General features: G+C 44.3%; 1 protein-coding gene across 1 annotated transcript; it reads left to right on the top strand.

Moving 5' to 3' along the window:
• The first annotated feature begins 556 nt into the window (after positions 1–556).
• Positions 557–3086, top strand: LOC139448353 (FMRFamide peptide receptor frpr-18-like). The gene is made up of 2 exons (XM_071229895.1): positions 557–678; positions 1676–3086. Exon 2 carries the CDS (start codon positions 1701–1703, stop codon positions 2766–2768), a length of 1068 nt encoding a protein of 355 aa, XP_071085996.1. The 5' UTR covers positions 557–678; positions 1676–1700; the 3' UTR covers positions 2769–3086.
• The last annotated feature ends 10805 nt before the right edge of the window (positions 3087–13891 follow it).

The following is a 13891-nucleotide window of genomic DNA, read 5'->3' as shown; positions in this document are numbered from 1 at the left end:
ATGGTTGCAAGGTGTGCTGGCAGTCAGACCAACGATTCTACCTGCCTCGAATCTCATTCATTTAAAACATTCCATAACCCGTTGAGTCTTCAAACACGTTGTGGTTTTGTCATATGTTGAAAAAAAAACTTCTTTCGATTAACAATATTTACTTGAAAGAAGTGCGATTACTTCAAACCTGTTTAATGTTTCCGACGCTCGCTAAGTGAGGCGTGTTGGTTTTGCCCTTACGATCAACCACATCCGAAAAGTATCGGATGTTTGCGCATCGATAATACAGCTGATTCATTTCAAGGAAGGAGCATCTATTAAGTCCATTCGTCGTAAGTAACCTTGAATTATCGACCACATTTGCCAGATAACGAGATAAGATGTTTGTCGAATGTTGGTCTAAACATGTTACATTGTGCTGTGTGGAAATATACAGAATGGGAGTTTTGTAGACAAATATGTCGTCAATATGATGAGACGCATGTGCTCGGCATACGTGAATCTGTGAAAGACAGGAATCAATAGTGTTTCTTGGCTTCTTCTCCCATGGAGTGGAGTCAAGGATACCTGATACACGGTGAGACGTTCTCAAGCCATCATACCAGCTGTCAACAGTGTCATAACGTTGTTCAAGCCCTGTCTCATATCGCCAGTCATCATCAGTGAGGAAACAGATTGGACTGTAAAGTAAGTTTTTTTCACATTTATCAAATTTTAATATTATCATATCATAAATCTGTTTACGTGTTCTACTTTCAGTATATTTACACTTCGTGAATTTAGGTTAAACCTGCGAAGAAATTTATGGAAGCATTTTCTAAAAGCAAGATTTTTCTTAACTTAATTGGATAGTCAAATCACAGCTTTATACAGTGTTAACAGACAGGGCTAAAATCTCTGGCAATACACAATAATCTCCCTATTATATTTCAAGTTGCATCGATACATAGAGATGATTACCTGGATGAGTTTCTGTATCACAAGGGACGGCTGGGTAGCCCTGTGGTTAAAGCGTTCGCTTGTCACGTCAAAGACCCGGGTTCGATTTCCTACATGGGAACAATGTGTGAAGCCCATTTCTGGTGTCCCCTGCCGTGATAATGCTGGAATATTGCTGAAAGCGGCGCTAAACCATGCTCACGCACTCACGCCGTATCATACATATCATATATGAGGAATGAAAAGCGTATTGTGCGAACTGTATTCATAATGTTTCATATTTACGATACGGAAACACACGAAGGTAATAATTTCAGTCATATAATGTCATTCTTCAAATCAGTCGATGTTTTAGATGTAATTTCGATCTTTAAAGTAACTTTTGGAAACCACATGCGAGTACAGTGGTTGAGTGAAACGCCACATTTTGCTTATAGTGGCGAATGATGTTTAGCACTTTTTATCCGTATGACCAGCCACACATTGAAAAAAAACTTTATTGGACTTTTTGGGAGGATTGGTCAATAGGTTATTGAGAAGCAGATATCGATGAATTTAGGTTGGAAGTGTTTTTGACATTTAAGCTCATTTTCATATTTCTAGGATCGTGAAACCAAATCTATCGGATAAGCCTATCGTATCGATAACACTGTCCACGTGTTATTTTTAATATCGTACTTGTTATAAAGTCATGTTATAAATTATATTGTATAAGTATTCAATGGCTTTAACCTTTTCTATGTAGAGCTGTCGCCGTCACGCTTCTGACGATGGAGTCCTCCACATCTTCCTGTGTCGACTGCCCGACTGAGGACTACCTCAACGTTACCGACACCATGCCCTACTACGACACCACCAATCATGACAACATGCTGCTGCAGACAGTCGCTTCCATGTTTCATAAATATGTGACCCCAACCGACGTGTTCGTTGGTCTAGTTGCCAACATAGTATCCATCCTAGTGTTCGCGGGCAAGGAGCTGAGGAAGTTGTCCTCCAGTGTGTACGTGTTATCTGTGCTGTCGGCCGACACCGGCTTGTTGTTGACGATGTCGTTTCAGTGGTTGGAGACGCTTGGGTACAAATTCACCCACAAACCAGGAATATGTCAGTTATACGTGTACTTCCAGTATTGTTTCAGTTTCCTCTCCGTGTGGTTCATGGTGTGTATCACTGTAGAGAACTACATCACGATATGCCATCCTATGAGGATAAGAACACTCTGTACTCTTACCCGAGCACGTGGAGTCGTTATATCGTTACTTGTATCCGCGCTTCTGATATATATGTTTTATATATTCTCCACCCACGTTGCTACGAATTCGTATACCGGCATCCCTATGTGTCAGACCAAACCGAGCTGGGGCACCTTCATGACTATCATCACCCTTGTAGATACCGTTCTGACGCTGTTGTTGCCGTTCCTTGCAATGATGTTCATGTTGGTGGCTATAGTGTGCGCTATCGTCACATCCCTGAGGAAGAGAAGGAAGAGAACGACACGGGAGAGCCAGCGGTCATCAAGCTGCCCTCAGGTCCGTGTGGCCAAGATGCTTTTTGCTCTCTCCTTCACGTACCTGTTACTCAACATCCCCGTCCACAGCGTCAGGTTGTACGCGCTCACGGTACAGATACTGGGCTATACTCAAAATAGTTCAATCTTCTTGAGTTTCATCCTGTTGATTTTTGAGCAGGTGTCCTACATCAATTTTTATGTGAAGTTTTTCTTATTTTTCGCCTTTAGTGCTAATTTTCGGAAGGGTGTTTTTGGGGGTGGATGCAGGCGCTGCCAGGTGTATGCTCCTGTGTCCCAGACAACGGAGGGAACTAAGGTGTGACTCAACGACTCGGTGACTCAGAGCGACACAATGTGCAGCCCTAGGACAGCAGTGTGACACAGTGTACAGCTCTAGGACAGCAGTGTGAAACAGTGTGACTAAGTGTGAAGTCCTAGGGCAGCGGTGTGAAACAGTGTACATCCCTAGGACAGCAATGTGACACAATGTGCAGCCCTAGGACAGCACTGTGACTGAATGTGAATCCCTAGGACACCCGTGTGACGAAATGTGCAGCCCGAGGACAGCAGTGTGACACAATGTGTAGCCCTAGGACAGCACTGTGACTGAGTGTGAAACCCTAGGACACCCGTGTGACGAAATGTGCAGCCCTAGGACAGCAGTGTGACACAATGTGCAGCCGAAGGACAGCAGTGTGACACAATGTGCAGCCGAAGGACAGCAGTGTGGCACAGTGTGCAGCCCTAGGACTGGGGTGTAACACAGGGAGGACACAATGTGTAGCCCTAGGACAGCAGTTTGACAAAGTGTGACAGTGTGCAGCCCTAGGACAGCAGTTTGACAAAGCGTGACACGGGTTGCAGCCCTAGGAAGCGGTGTGACTGAATGTGACAGTGTGCAGCCCTAGGAAGCGGTGTGACTGAATGTGACACTGTGCAGCCCTAGGACAGCAGTGTGACACAGTGTGCAGCCCTAGGAAGCAGTGTGACTGAGTGTGCAGCCCTAGGAAGCAGTGTGACACAGTGTGCAGCCCTAGGAAGCAGTGTGACACAGTGTGCAGCCCTAGGACAGAAGTGTGACACAGTGTGCAGCACTAGGAAGCAGTGTGACACAGTTTGCAGCCCTAGGAAGCAGTGTGACACAGTGTGCAGGCCTAGGACAGCAGTGGGACACAGTGTGCAGCTCTAGGAAGCAGTGTGACTGAATGTGACAGTGTGCAGCCCTAGAACAGCGGTGTGCCACAGTGTGACACAGTGTGCATCCCTAGGACATCAGCGTGACACAGTGTGCAGCCTTAGGACTGCGGTGTGACACAGTGTACAGCCTTAGGACAGCAGTGTGACACGGTGTGCAGCCCTAGGACTGTGGTGTAACACAGCGTGACTAAGTTTGCAGCCCTAGGACAGCAGTGTGACACAGTGTGCAGCCTTAGGACAGCAGTGTGACACAGTGTGCAACCATAGGACAGCAGTGTGACTGAGTGTGAGTGTGCAGCCCTAGGACAGCAGTGTGAAACAGTGTGACAGTGTGCAATCCTAGGACAGCAGTGTGCCACAGTGTGCCACAGCGCACAGCCCTAGGACGGCGGTGTGACACAGTTTGCAGCCCTAGGACTGCTGTGTAACATAGCGTGACTAGGTGTGCAGCCCTAGGACAGCAGTGTGACACAGTGTGCAACCATAGGACACCAGTGTGACTGAGTGTGAGTGTGCAGCCCTAGGACAGCAGTGTGAAATAGTGTGACAGTGTGCAATCCTAGGACAGCAGTGTGCCACAGTGTGCCACAGTGTACAGCCCTGGGACGGCGGTGTGACACAGTTTGCAGCCCTAGGACAGCGATGTGCCACAGTATGACACAGTGTGCAGACCTAGGATAGCAGTGTGAAACAGTGTATAACCCTAGGATTGAGTGAGTGAGTTGGGTTTAACGCCGCTTTTAACAGTATTCCAGTTATATCACGGCGTGTCAGCTTCATGTGGAAGGAAAGCCCGAAGTGATGCAGGTCTCAGACGTTTACCACTGCGGTGAAACCCACGAGCACGGGTATGGTGCTGACAAACCTAGAAACATAATCGGGGCGAACCGGGATTCGAACCCACAATCATAGGTTTCTGGCGTGTCCAAGGGACGCAACTCTGCACAGCGAATCAGAGCGCCTTAGACGACTGGGCCACCCGTGCCTCCCACAACCCTAGGAATGCGGTGTGTCTCAGTGTACAGCCCTAGGAATGCGGCGTGATTCAGTGTGACACAGTGTACAACCCTAGGACAGCAGTGTGTCTCAGTGTGACACAGTGCGCAGCTGTAGGATAGCAGTGTGACTCAGTGTGACACCGTGTGCAGCCCTAGGACATAAGTGTGACTCAGTGTGCAACCCTAGGACAGCGTCGTAACACAGCGTGACACTATGTACAACCCTAGGGCAGCAGTGTGACAGTGTGCAACCCTAGGACATTAGTGTGACTCAGTGTGACAGTGTGCAACCCTAGGACATCAGTGTAAAATAGTGTGACACAGTGTGCATCCCTAGGACAGCAGTGTGACACAGTGTGCAGCCCTAGGACAGTAGTGTGTGTCCGTGAAAGACAACAATGAGAGTGTGCTGTCTTTAGGCAGCAGTGTGACATAGTGTGCACCCATAAGATGGCAATGTGACTGAGTGTGCAGGCCTAAGACATCAAAGTGACACAGTGTACAGACCTAGGACGTCAAAGTGACACGGTGTGGAGCCCAAGGACATCAAAGTGACACAATGTGGAGCCCTTGGACATCAAAGTGACACAGTGTGCAGCCCTTAAGACATCAAAGTGACACAGTGTACAGCCCTAGGACATCAAAGTGACGCAGTGTGGAGCCCTAGGACATCAAAATGACAGTGTGCAGCCCTAGAAAAACAAATTTCGTCGGTGAAGTTGGATAACTCATCAACGCCTTCATATTGTCAGAGTCGGGTTTATAACGATTAAGATTGGATGACGTGTGTTGCTTGACTCAAACTGATGTTCATTCAAAGTTATATCCTATGATACAAGAGTGTCGACAGCTTGACGTCACGGATACCAAAGGGAGATAAACCGATCCTTCGAGATTTGGGGAAGGGCGGACGCAAATGGGATATGTGTGTTCCTCCCTTATTCTGTTCAACTTGAAAAGGGACGTGTATGATGCTGTTGAGACATGAGTGTTATTCGAGATACTATTTCCACAAAATCAGGCGATGGTCATGTTTGCCATGTGCCTTGTGATGATGAATCCTCCTTTAATGTCTAAGAACAAGAGTCGTGTTGGTGTGTCAATCATTATAGTGCGTGGTCATGACATAACTCGACTTAGTGTGGTTAAGGTATGTGACAGCCAGTGTACTGGACGAGGAAATTATGTGCCAAGAACATTGCCTGTGTTAGGTCAGTGTGTTCCGGACAAGACTGAGGTGTGGCCAAGGCGTAGAGACGTTATGGCCAATATATAGTGAATGTATACCTGGGTGTGGTCGGCGTCTGGTCTGGGCGTGGCCAACCTTCAGATACATACGGTCTGGGTTTGGAGATGCAGTGGTCAGATATGATTTGAAGACGAATCCGTAAGCTCCCACTGAGACAACGTTTGTGGACATTTCAGCAAAAATGGAGCTAGAAGTCCCGCTGTCGTCCTCTCTTGAGTAACAAGGAGAAAATACTAAAGCTTGTTCATTCTTTCAATGTTATGGTCATATTTTAGAAAACTGACAATACCCTCGTCAATTAGCGCTGTACACAACAGCATCAGGTATAGACATTGATGGTGACAGCCGGGTCTCTCCCTCATGAGACCTATACCAACGTGTTTGCTTTTCCAGCGATGAACTATTGTGAAATGGTACGCACATGCGCAGAAGAATCTAGCGTAACGACCCCGATACGCTACCCATCTGCGCATGTCAGTGTAGTTCACCACTGGTGCCACAGAGCTACTATTTACGTATTAGTTACCTCGGCCACAGCGTGCGTTTTTCTCAGATTTTGTTAAATGTATTCTACAATAAATATATGCATGTTTCCTTTGCTTTTGTTGGTGAATAGCTGGTCGAACATTATTCATACACGCCGGGTCGTGTGAGTACTCTCCAAACCCATTCGTGACCAATTCGTGTTATTCCGGGAAAAGCCGAATAGCGACTCGTGCCCCTCTCATGGCCATTTTTGCGACCGGGTTACGTCTTAGCGCAAACGGGCATATCGCAGACAATTGTCAACTTTTTGCGTTATGGTTCACATAAATTTCCCCATATATTGTATATATTTCAGATGCAATGTAATGCACATCTGGACATGTGGAATTATACAGTATGATTAAGCACATTTAACTGTGTCTTGTGTATTTTTTAGATGCAAGACATATAAAATCAAAAATTATTTCTGAGGGATTCTTTGACGAAGAATTTGAAATCATACACGCATTCTGATTGGTTTGTCGTATTTTCGCACATAACATTCATCGATAGGGGGACGAGTCTTCTTGCAGGTTACGGAAAGGGGCGAGTGGTGACGAATGCTCCCAACAATGTCTTTGGGTCTACTCGGCCTATTCCGCTACTTACATGTACAGAACGCTTCGGAAGCAGCACTGTCCCATCACACCATGTCAGTACCATCCGCGTACCGCTCGATCATTCCGCCTAAAGTTCAAAACACGATTGCCGTAACTCGTCTCTGTTTTTCTTAAGGTGGGGTGAGGTCAAAAATTGGCTTTAACGTTGCTTTAAATATTATTGCAGTGAATCGTCGACGTGCACGCACTCAGACACAATTTACAGACAACAGTCCTTGTTTTGTCCCCTTAATGCAGCTTAACACGATGTACCGTCTCTTAACGTTTTCTTGAATGATGCAACGAAAATCGAACCACCCACATTCAATTCGACATGTAGAATATGTCTTCGGCTACCCATGCTTGCTGTAAAAGGCGATTATTCTTGTCGTAAGAGGCGACAAACTGGATCGGGTGGTCAGGCTCGCTGACTTGGTTGATGCATGTCATCGTATCCCAATTGAGTGGATCGCTGCTCACGATGTCAATCAATGGATTGTCTGGTCCAGACTCGATTATTTACAGATCACCGTCATATTGCTGGAATATTGCTGAATATTAACAAACCAAACCACTCGACGTGCAGGCGCTCTATCCACTGGCATTCGGAGACGGTTAGTTTCTTGGAACAAATTTTCGTACGCTTATCAGAAAATACCACAAATTAGATTCATATGTTTAACTGTCGAGAAACTAAACACTTTGAACATAAACGCTTTGTAAAACATGACAACTGCCATGCTGCGTCAGTGACAGAGATACTGTTCAAAGCGGCGTAAATCCAAACTCACTGACACAGTTTGTTTGTTTGATCAGTATTTCGGGTATATTACGGCGCGTTAATATGATATGGGAGGTTAACAGAAAGAGTAGTGCAGGTCTTAGACGTTTACATCTGTAACCAAAGAAGCCAAGGTTTCCGATTACTATAACAATGAAAATAAAAGTTAATCGATAGCTCCATTATGAAATCTTAAAATTACCGAAAATTGCCATACATTTTCGCTTCCTTGGTGCTTAATCTGGACGTATGTGTTAGCTTAAATGTTTAATTACAAAAATCTTAATTAAGTTATGCATGCATTATTTAGATAACTTTTATATTACTTAACAGTAAGATTTGACCTTTCAAATTGTATGTGACGTGTAGTAGCAAAGATGTTTTACAAGCTGATAATTTCCTTGAGTGAGTGAGTGAGTGAGTTGGGATTAACGCCGCTTTTAACAGTATTACAGTTATATCGCGGCGTGTCAGCTTAATGTGGGAGAAAAGCCCGAAGTGATGCAGGTCTCAGACGTTTACCACTGCGGTGAAACCCACGAGCACGGGTATGGTGCTGACAAACCTAGAAACATAATCGGGGCGAACCGGGATTCGAACCCACAATCATAGGTTTCTGGCATGCCCAAGGGACGCAACTCTGCACAGCGAATCGCGGCGCTTTAGACGACTGGGCCACCCGTGCCCCCGATAATTTCCTTGATAAATGTAGGCTTCATCTCGTCGCTGAGGAACGCCTCTGGTTGACTGGTTGTGTTTTGTAATATATATTGCAGGAGTATGTCTCCCTGCATCAGCTAAATTGTTTTGGCCTACAGTTTTTCCACATGGCCTACAGTTTTTCCACTTGGCCTACAGTTTTTTAAATGTGCTGGCCTCTATATGCTTTCAGTTTACTCCGCTGAGGTTCAGACACTGGCTTCCACCTCAATGAAACCCACGAGCACGTGTATGCAGCTGACAAAAATAGAAATATAATTCCGGCGAATCTAGGATTAGAACCCACAATCACAGGTTTCTGGTCCGGACATAATTTTGCAGAGCGAATTGCGGCGCCTAAAACGACTGGGCCACGTGTGTCCTCTGACATTTGTAGACAGAGTAGATAGTGTTACCACTGGACGATGAAGTGATTCATTAAGTTTTTATTGATGAGCTTTTATTTTAAACTAATGTTGATATATCCGGCAATGGACTACATAACAACCACTAATCAGAGGCACATAATGGTTACTGACATTTCGAATTACAAAAGTTATCCACAACTCTCTCATGCATTGACGGACATGACGTCACTCTGCGATGTTATGACGTCACTCTTGAACGTGATGGCGTCACGTTCTTCAATGAGAACAGCGGTATCAAGACGCCTGAAACGAGCGTGGCAAAAATACTAGCTTTTCCAAATAAAGGCTGTCGGGCAAAATTAATATATAATTTTTGACGTGTTATCACACGGTTGGTTTTTCTTTTCAAATTTGGGATTATAAAATATGTTGATGAAATATTCATACGCAGTCAACGATTCGAAAAGAGTTCTGGCTTCAATTCCATTTACACTGTTTTTCAACAAATAAGCTTGCAGAACACCTTAAGCAATATTCACCAAAGGCCAGTATGTCAACTGAGGACGAAATCTGCCCAAACCATGCATGAGTCCTAGCAACATTTGACTTGACTCTAAGACCTGTGCTTGTCCATTCCTCTCTTGTACTGGATTCCAAAGCTCCATAAAAAAAATCAGTACAAAAAGAGATATATATGGTTGGGTCCAGCCAATGTACCACCAAATCCCTATCACAATATTAACCACAATCCTTAATAGAATCAAGGAAGGACTTTCTTTATATTCACAGAATGTATTGGAGACAATTGGAATTAATACCATGAGAATTCTCAAAAAGTCAAAGTAATTGCTTCACTTAAAAAAGAATCAGGTTCAAGTTTGTTAAATCATTTGATTTTTCAACTTGTACAACACTATTCCACACAACAAACTTATTGAAACCTTCATTCCTTGATCCATAGGGTTTTTGTTACAAAACGTGGTGACCATAGATATAGTTCCATATCTATCTTCAGAGGTTCAGGTCAATTTGTCAAAAATGAAAGCTAATACCATCTGAAGTTTACTGGGAAAGCAATATGGGAAATGCTGGCCTACGTCATTGATACAATTTATGTAAATTTTGGGGTAAAACATTTAGGCAAGAACTTAGCATCCCGATGGGGATTTCTTGCTGATCTGTTTCTTTGTGAATATGAGAATTTATGCACGGATTGGCAAAGTCAAAACAAGAAATTTAATTTAAGCTTCAGGTATATCGATGATCTGATATCGTTCAATAACCATCAAATAGCCAATCCTTTTCACTGATTACCCACCAGAACTAGAAATACAGGAGACCAGACAGACCGCTTCATCTGTTTCCTATTTAGATCTATGCATGGAAACACTCTCCACCAGACTGTATGACAAGAGTAATGACTTCAACCTTCCAATAGTCAACTTGCTCTTCATGTCTAACCATATTCCTGCAGCTCCAGCCCTTGGTGTCTACATTTCACAACGTTTAAGGTACGATCAAGCATGTTCTTTTAACTAAGGAGCGTCATACAACTCTTGCTCAGAATTTGTTTGATAAAGGTTACAACATTCGAGGCCTCAGTAAAGCTCTCAAAAAGATTTATAGTAGACATGTTGGGAACATTTCCATACTTGAGGCATCAGTGACAAAACTAATTTTCGATGCAATTCTTCATTTTGACTGATATACATGTATGTACTATTACCATGTTCTAGCTGACATGCCTTTGCGTGTGTTTGTGACGGGTTTCACCGGCGGGGCAGGATACGCTCACCTTTTCGCGAACACCTGGTATTATAATTATGTGACAGTGATTCATAAACACATACTCATGATATACTCGGAATCATACAGTTTTTTTAAGTGATTTTCCATGATTTAATCGCTTTTATTCACATCTGGAATCGAACTCGACGCACTGAGTCGACGCATTACCCACTTGGCTATCTAACCGCTTCTTTCGAGATGAAATCTTCCAGCTACTGCGTCTACTTTGAAACCATTAAGGTATAGTAGGGAAGCCTAGTATATACGGAGTCCGTTCGTCGCGCAAAGAAAACTAAGTGCTACTCAACACATGTGCAAAGGTGAGAGTGAGTGAGTGAGTATGGTTTTACGCAGCTTTAAGCAATATTCCAGCAAGATCACGGCGGGGGACACCAGAAATTGGCTGCACACATTGTACCCATGTCGGGAATCGAACCCGGGTATTCGGCGTGACGATCAACGCTTAAACCACTAGGCTACCCGACCGGCCCTGTAAAGGGTGATATACCCATCCATTAAAAGTTTCAGATAACAATATTCAAGTTATCACGTCGTTCTGTAAATAATCGAGTCTGGACGAGGCAGATGATTATGAATGAATGTAACGTCATAATTCCAGCTGGAACGTGTGGCCTTGAGGCCGCAATTAGCTGGTCACGGTTGCGGCTCTAGCGTGTGCCAGAGGGCTTAGGTCATGGTTTCGACCCCCTATGCGAATGACTGTCTGTAAATGAAGCTGTCTTAGCAATACCATTGCCGGGAAGGTGTCGTAGCGAAAAAGGCCTTCACTAAGGTTATTCTCGAAGTTGTCTTCGCACTTGGTTATCTTAATTTCACGACAAAAAATGTCAGACATGGGACAATGGAGAAAACAATTTGCCATTTTATGTCTACAGTATAATTCCCGGCTACAAAACCGAGTGGTTTCTCCTTTCAAAACACGAATACAGAAATCGCATTATGACTTTTCAATTTCCAACAGTGAGTCGATAACAAATGATAGTTTAACAATCATTCCATACAAGATGAGTGAGTATGGTTTAACGCCGCTTTTAGCAATATTCCAGCAATATCACGGCGGGGGACACCAGAAATGGGCTTCACACATTGTACCAATGTCGGGAATCGAACCCGGGTTTTCGGCGTGACGAGCAAACGCTTTAACAACTAGGCTACCCGACCGCCCCCATACATTGACGCAATGACTGTGACAATCGGACATTTTTTATCATTTCAAGTGACTTAAACAACATGTTACAGACAAGGTGAGGTGAGGTGAGGTGAAATGGGGTTTAACGTCGCGTCCAAGATTATTGCACTTATATAGCGACGTGCATGTACGTGTGTGTGTTTGTGTGTCTGCTTGTACTAGTCCGGACTGATGCCGATTTATAGTGCTAGCCCGCTGAGATACCATGTTCCGCAGTTTAACATGAATACCCCACTCAGACACAGTTTACTGACTCCGAGCCGACCAGTCCTTGTTTTAGCCCCTTAATGCCTACCGCCAGACAGGGTAACAACAAATACCTTCTTTTAACGTCTTTTGTTATGACGCGGTCGGGGATCGAAACCCAGACCTTCCGCTCTAAGGGCGGACACTCAACCACTAGACCACGGAGGCGGTCTATGTAAGACAGGAGCGTTAAGGTGCATGGTACCTGATGATAGATATGAGAGATTTTTAAGAGTGGCGAATGATGCACTAAAGTGCATGCAGTTTATTTGTTAATTTCATAAACTTATGATTTCTTGGACAATATTGCACAGATGCTCTAATGGGGACATGTCAGGGGACTTAGCGGGCAAGTCAAATGTTCACGTGCCTTCTCCCTGCATCTTACCGCGGCAAGAGAGTTAACTGACTTAAAAAGTCAAGTTTCCACCCTTGCCGAACATGGCTGGAATTCCTGGGCTCGATCGTAGCGACACCAGTGGCTGTTACGAGTTATGTCCCTTCTATGCCTCTCATATGGACCAATCGGATTTCACATCTCGTGTCACTTGCATTTACTTCAAGCAAAATGGCGGTGCCCAGTCAAGACGATAATCAAGATCCATAGTGTGATAAAACGGGTCTTACATCGCGAATTGCATGAAATCACGTGAACATATTGATTAAAATCCTGAAAAGATTTGAAACATATCTCTTGATAACGAGTTGGCGGTGCACATGACCGAAATCTGCATGACAGTTTACGAACCGGATTTCGATTTCATTGCGCGATTTTGATTGGACTGTGCATAGACTGACTCTATAATACCAGCCTAGTTCGGCAAGGGTGGAAACTGGACATTTATATAGTCAGTTAACTCTCTTGCCTCAGGAAGATGTCTCCCTGGAGATAATCGGTGACGACCTGCGCACGATGTGGACTGGCATTGTCATCTTGCAGTCTAAAACTTCTGTCGATAATTCTGGTGAATGGAACAACGACAGGACAAAAGATTTCGTCAGCATATCGCTGGCTAGTCAAAAGCGCGGTCACAATAACCAAATCAATTCGCCCACCCTAATCTTTGCCGCCTATGGCAATCTGTTAGCATAGAACCCTTCCCGCTTTTAGGCGGGCTGCACAGAGCCGGTTTTTCAGGGTAGATGAAATTCACCTTCCAGTTATTGTACGGAATTCTCTAGGTTGGTTGGTTGGTTTGTTGTTAACGCCGCACTCAGCAATATTCCAGCTATTTGACGGCTTTCTGTTAATAATCGAGTCTGGACCAGGCACTCAAGTGATTGATATCATGAGCATCGATCCACGCAATTGGGATCGATGACATGCATCAACCAAGTCAGCGATCCTGACCACCCGATCCCGTTAATCGCCTCTAATGACACGCATAGTCGCCTTTAACGACAAGCATGAGTTGCTGAAGACTTATTCTACCCTGGATCGTCACGGGTCGGTACATATGCAGATGGATTGCGAATTTATATGCTACAACTTGTCAATGCAAAACAGTTCTTACGGAAATATTTGTTATAAACAAATAAAAGGTGATGTACTTTTTCTCGAACTTTGTAATTCAATATGTGTACAACCAAGAGCATTACAACTGCAAAACATAACGTAACTACATAATAGGTTCGCTGACAGAACTCGTTGAATAATACATATATGCAGGATTACGCAAATTAATCCATTGTACACCCAAATCACGCTGGGAGCATCTATTCGTCCTATGATTTGATCATATGGAAGGCATCCGGCTGGTAACAATGAATTCTCAGCACGAATTG

This window comes from Haliotis cracherodii, unplaced genomic scaffold (genome assembly GCF_022045235.1).
Source record: "Haliotis cracherodii isolate W230 unplaced genomic scaffold, xgHalCrac1.p SCAF_7, whole genome shotgun sequence".
Lineage (NCBI taxonomy): Eukaryota > Metazoa > Mollusca > Gastropoda > Lepetellida > Haliotidae > Haliotis > Haliotis cracherodii.
Note: the sequence above shows the minus strand (reverse complement) of the source record. Positions and strands in the feature narration are given on the sequence as shown.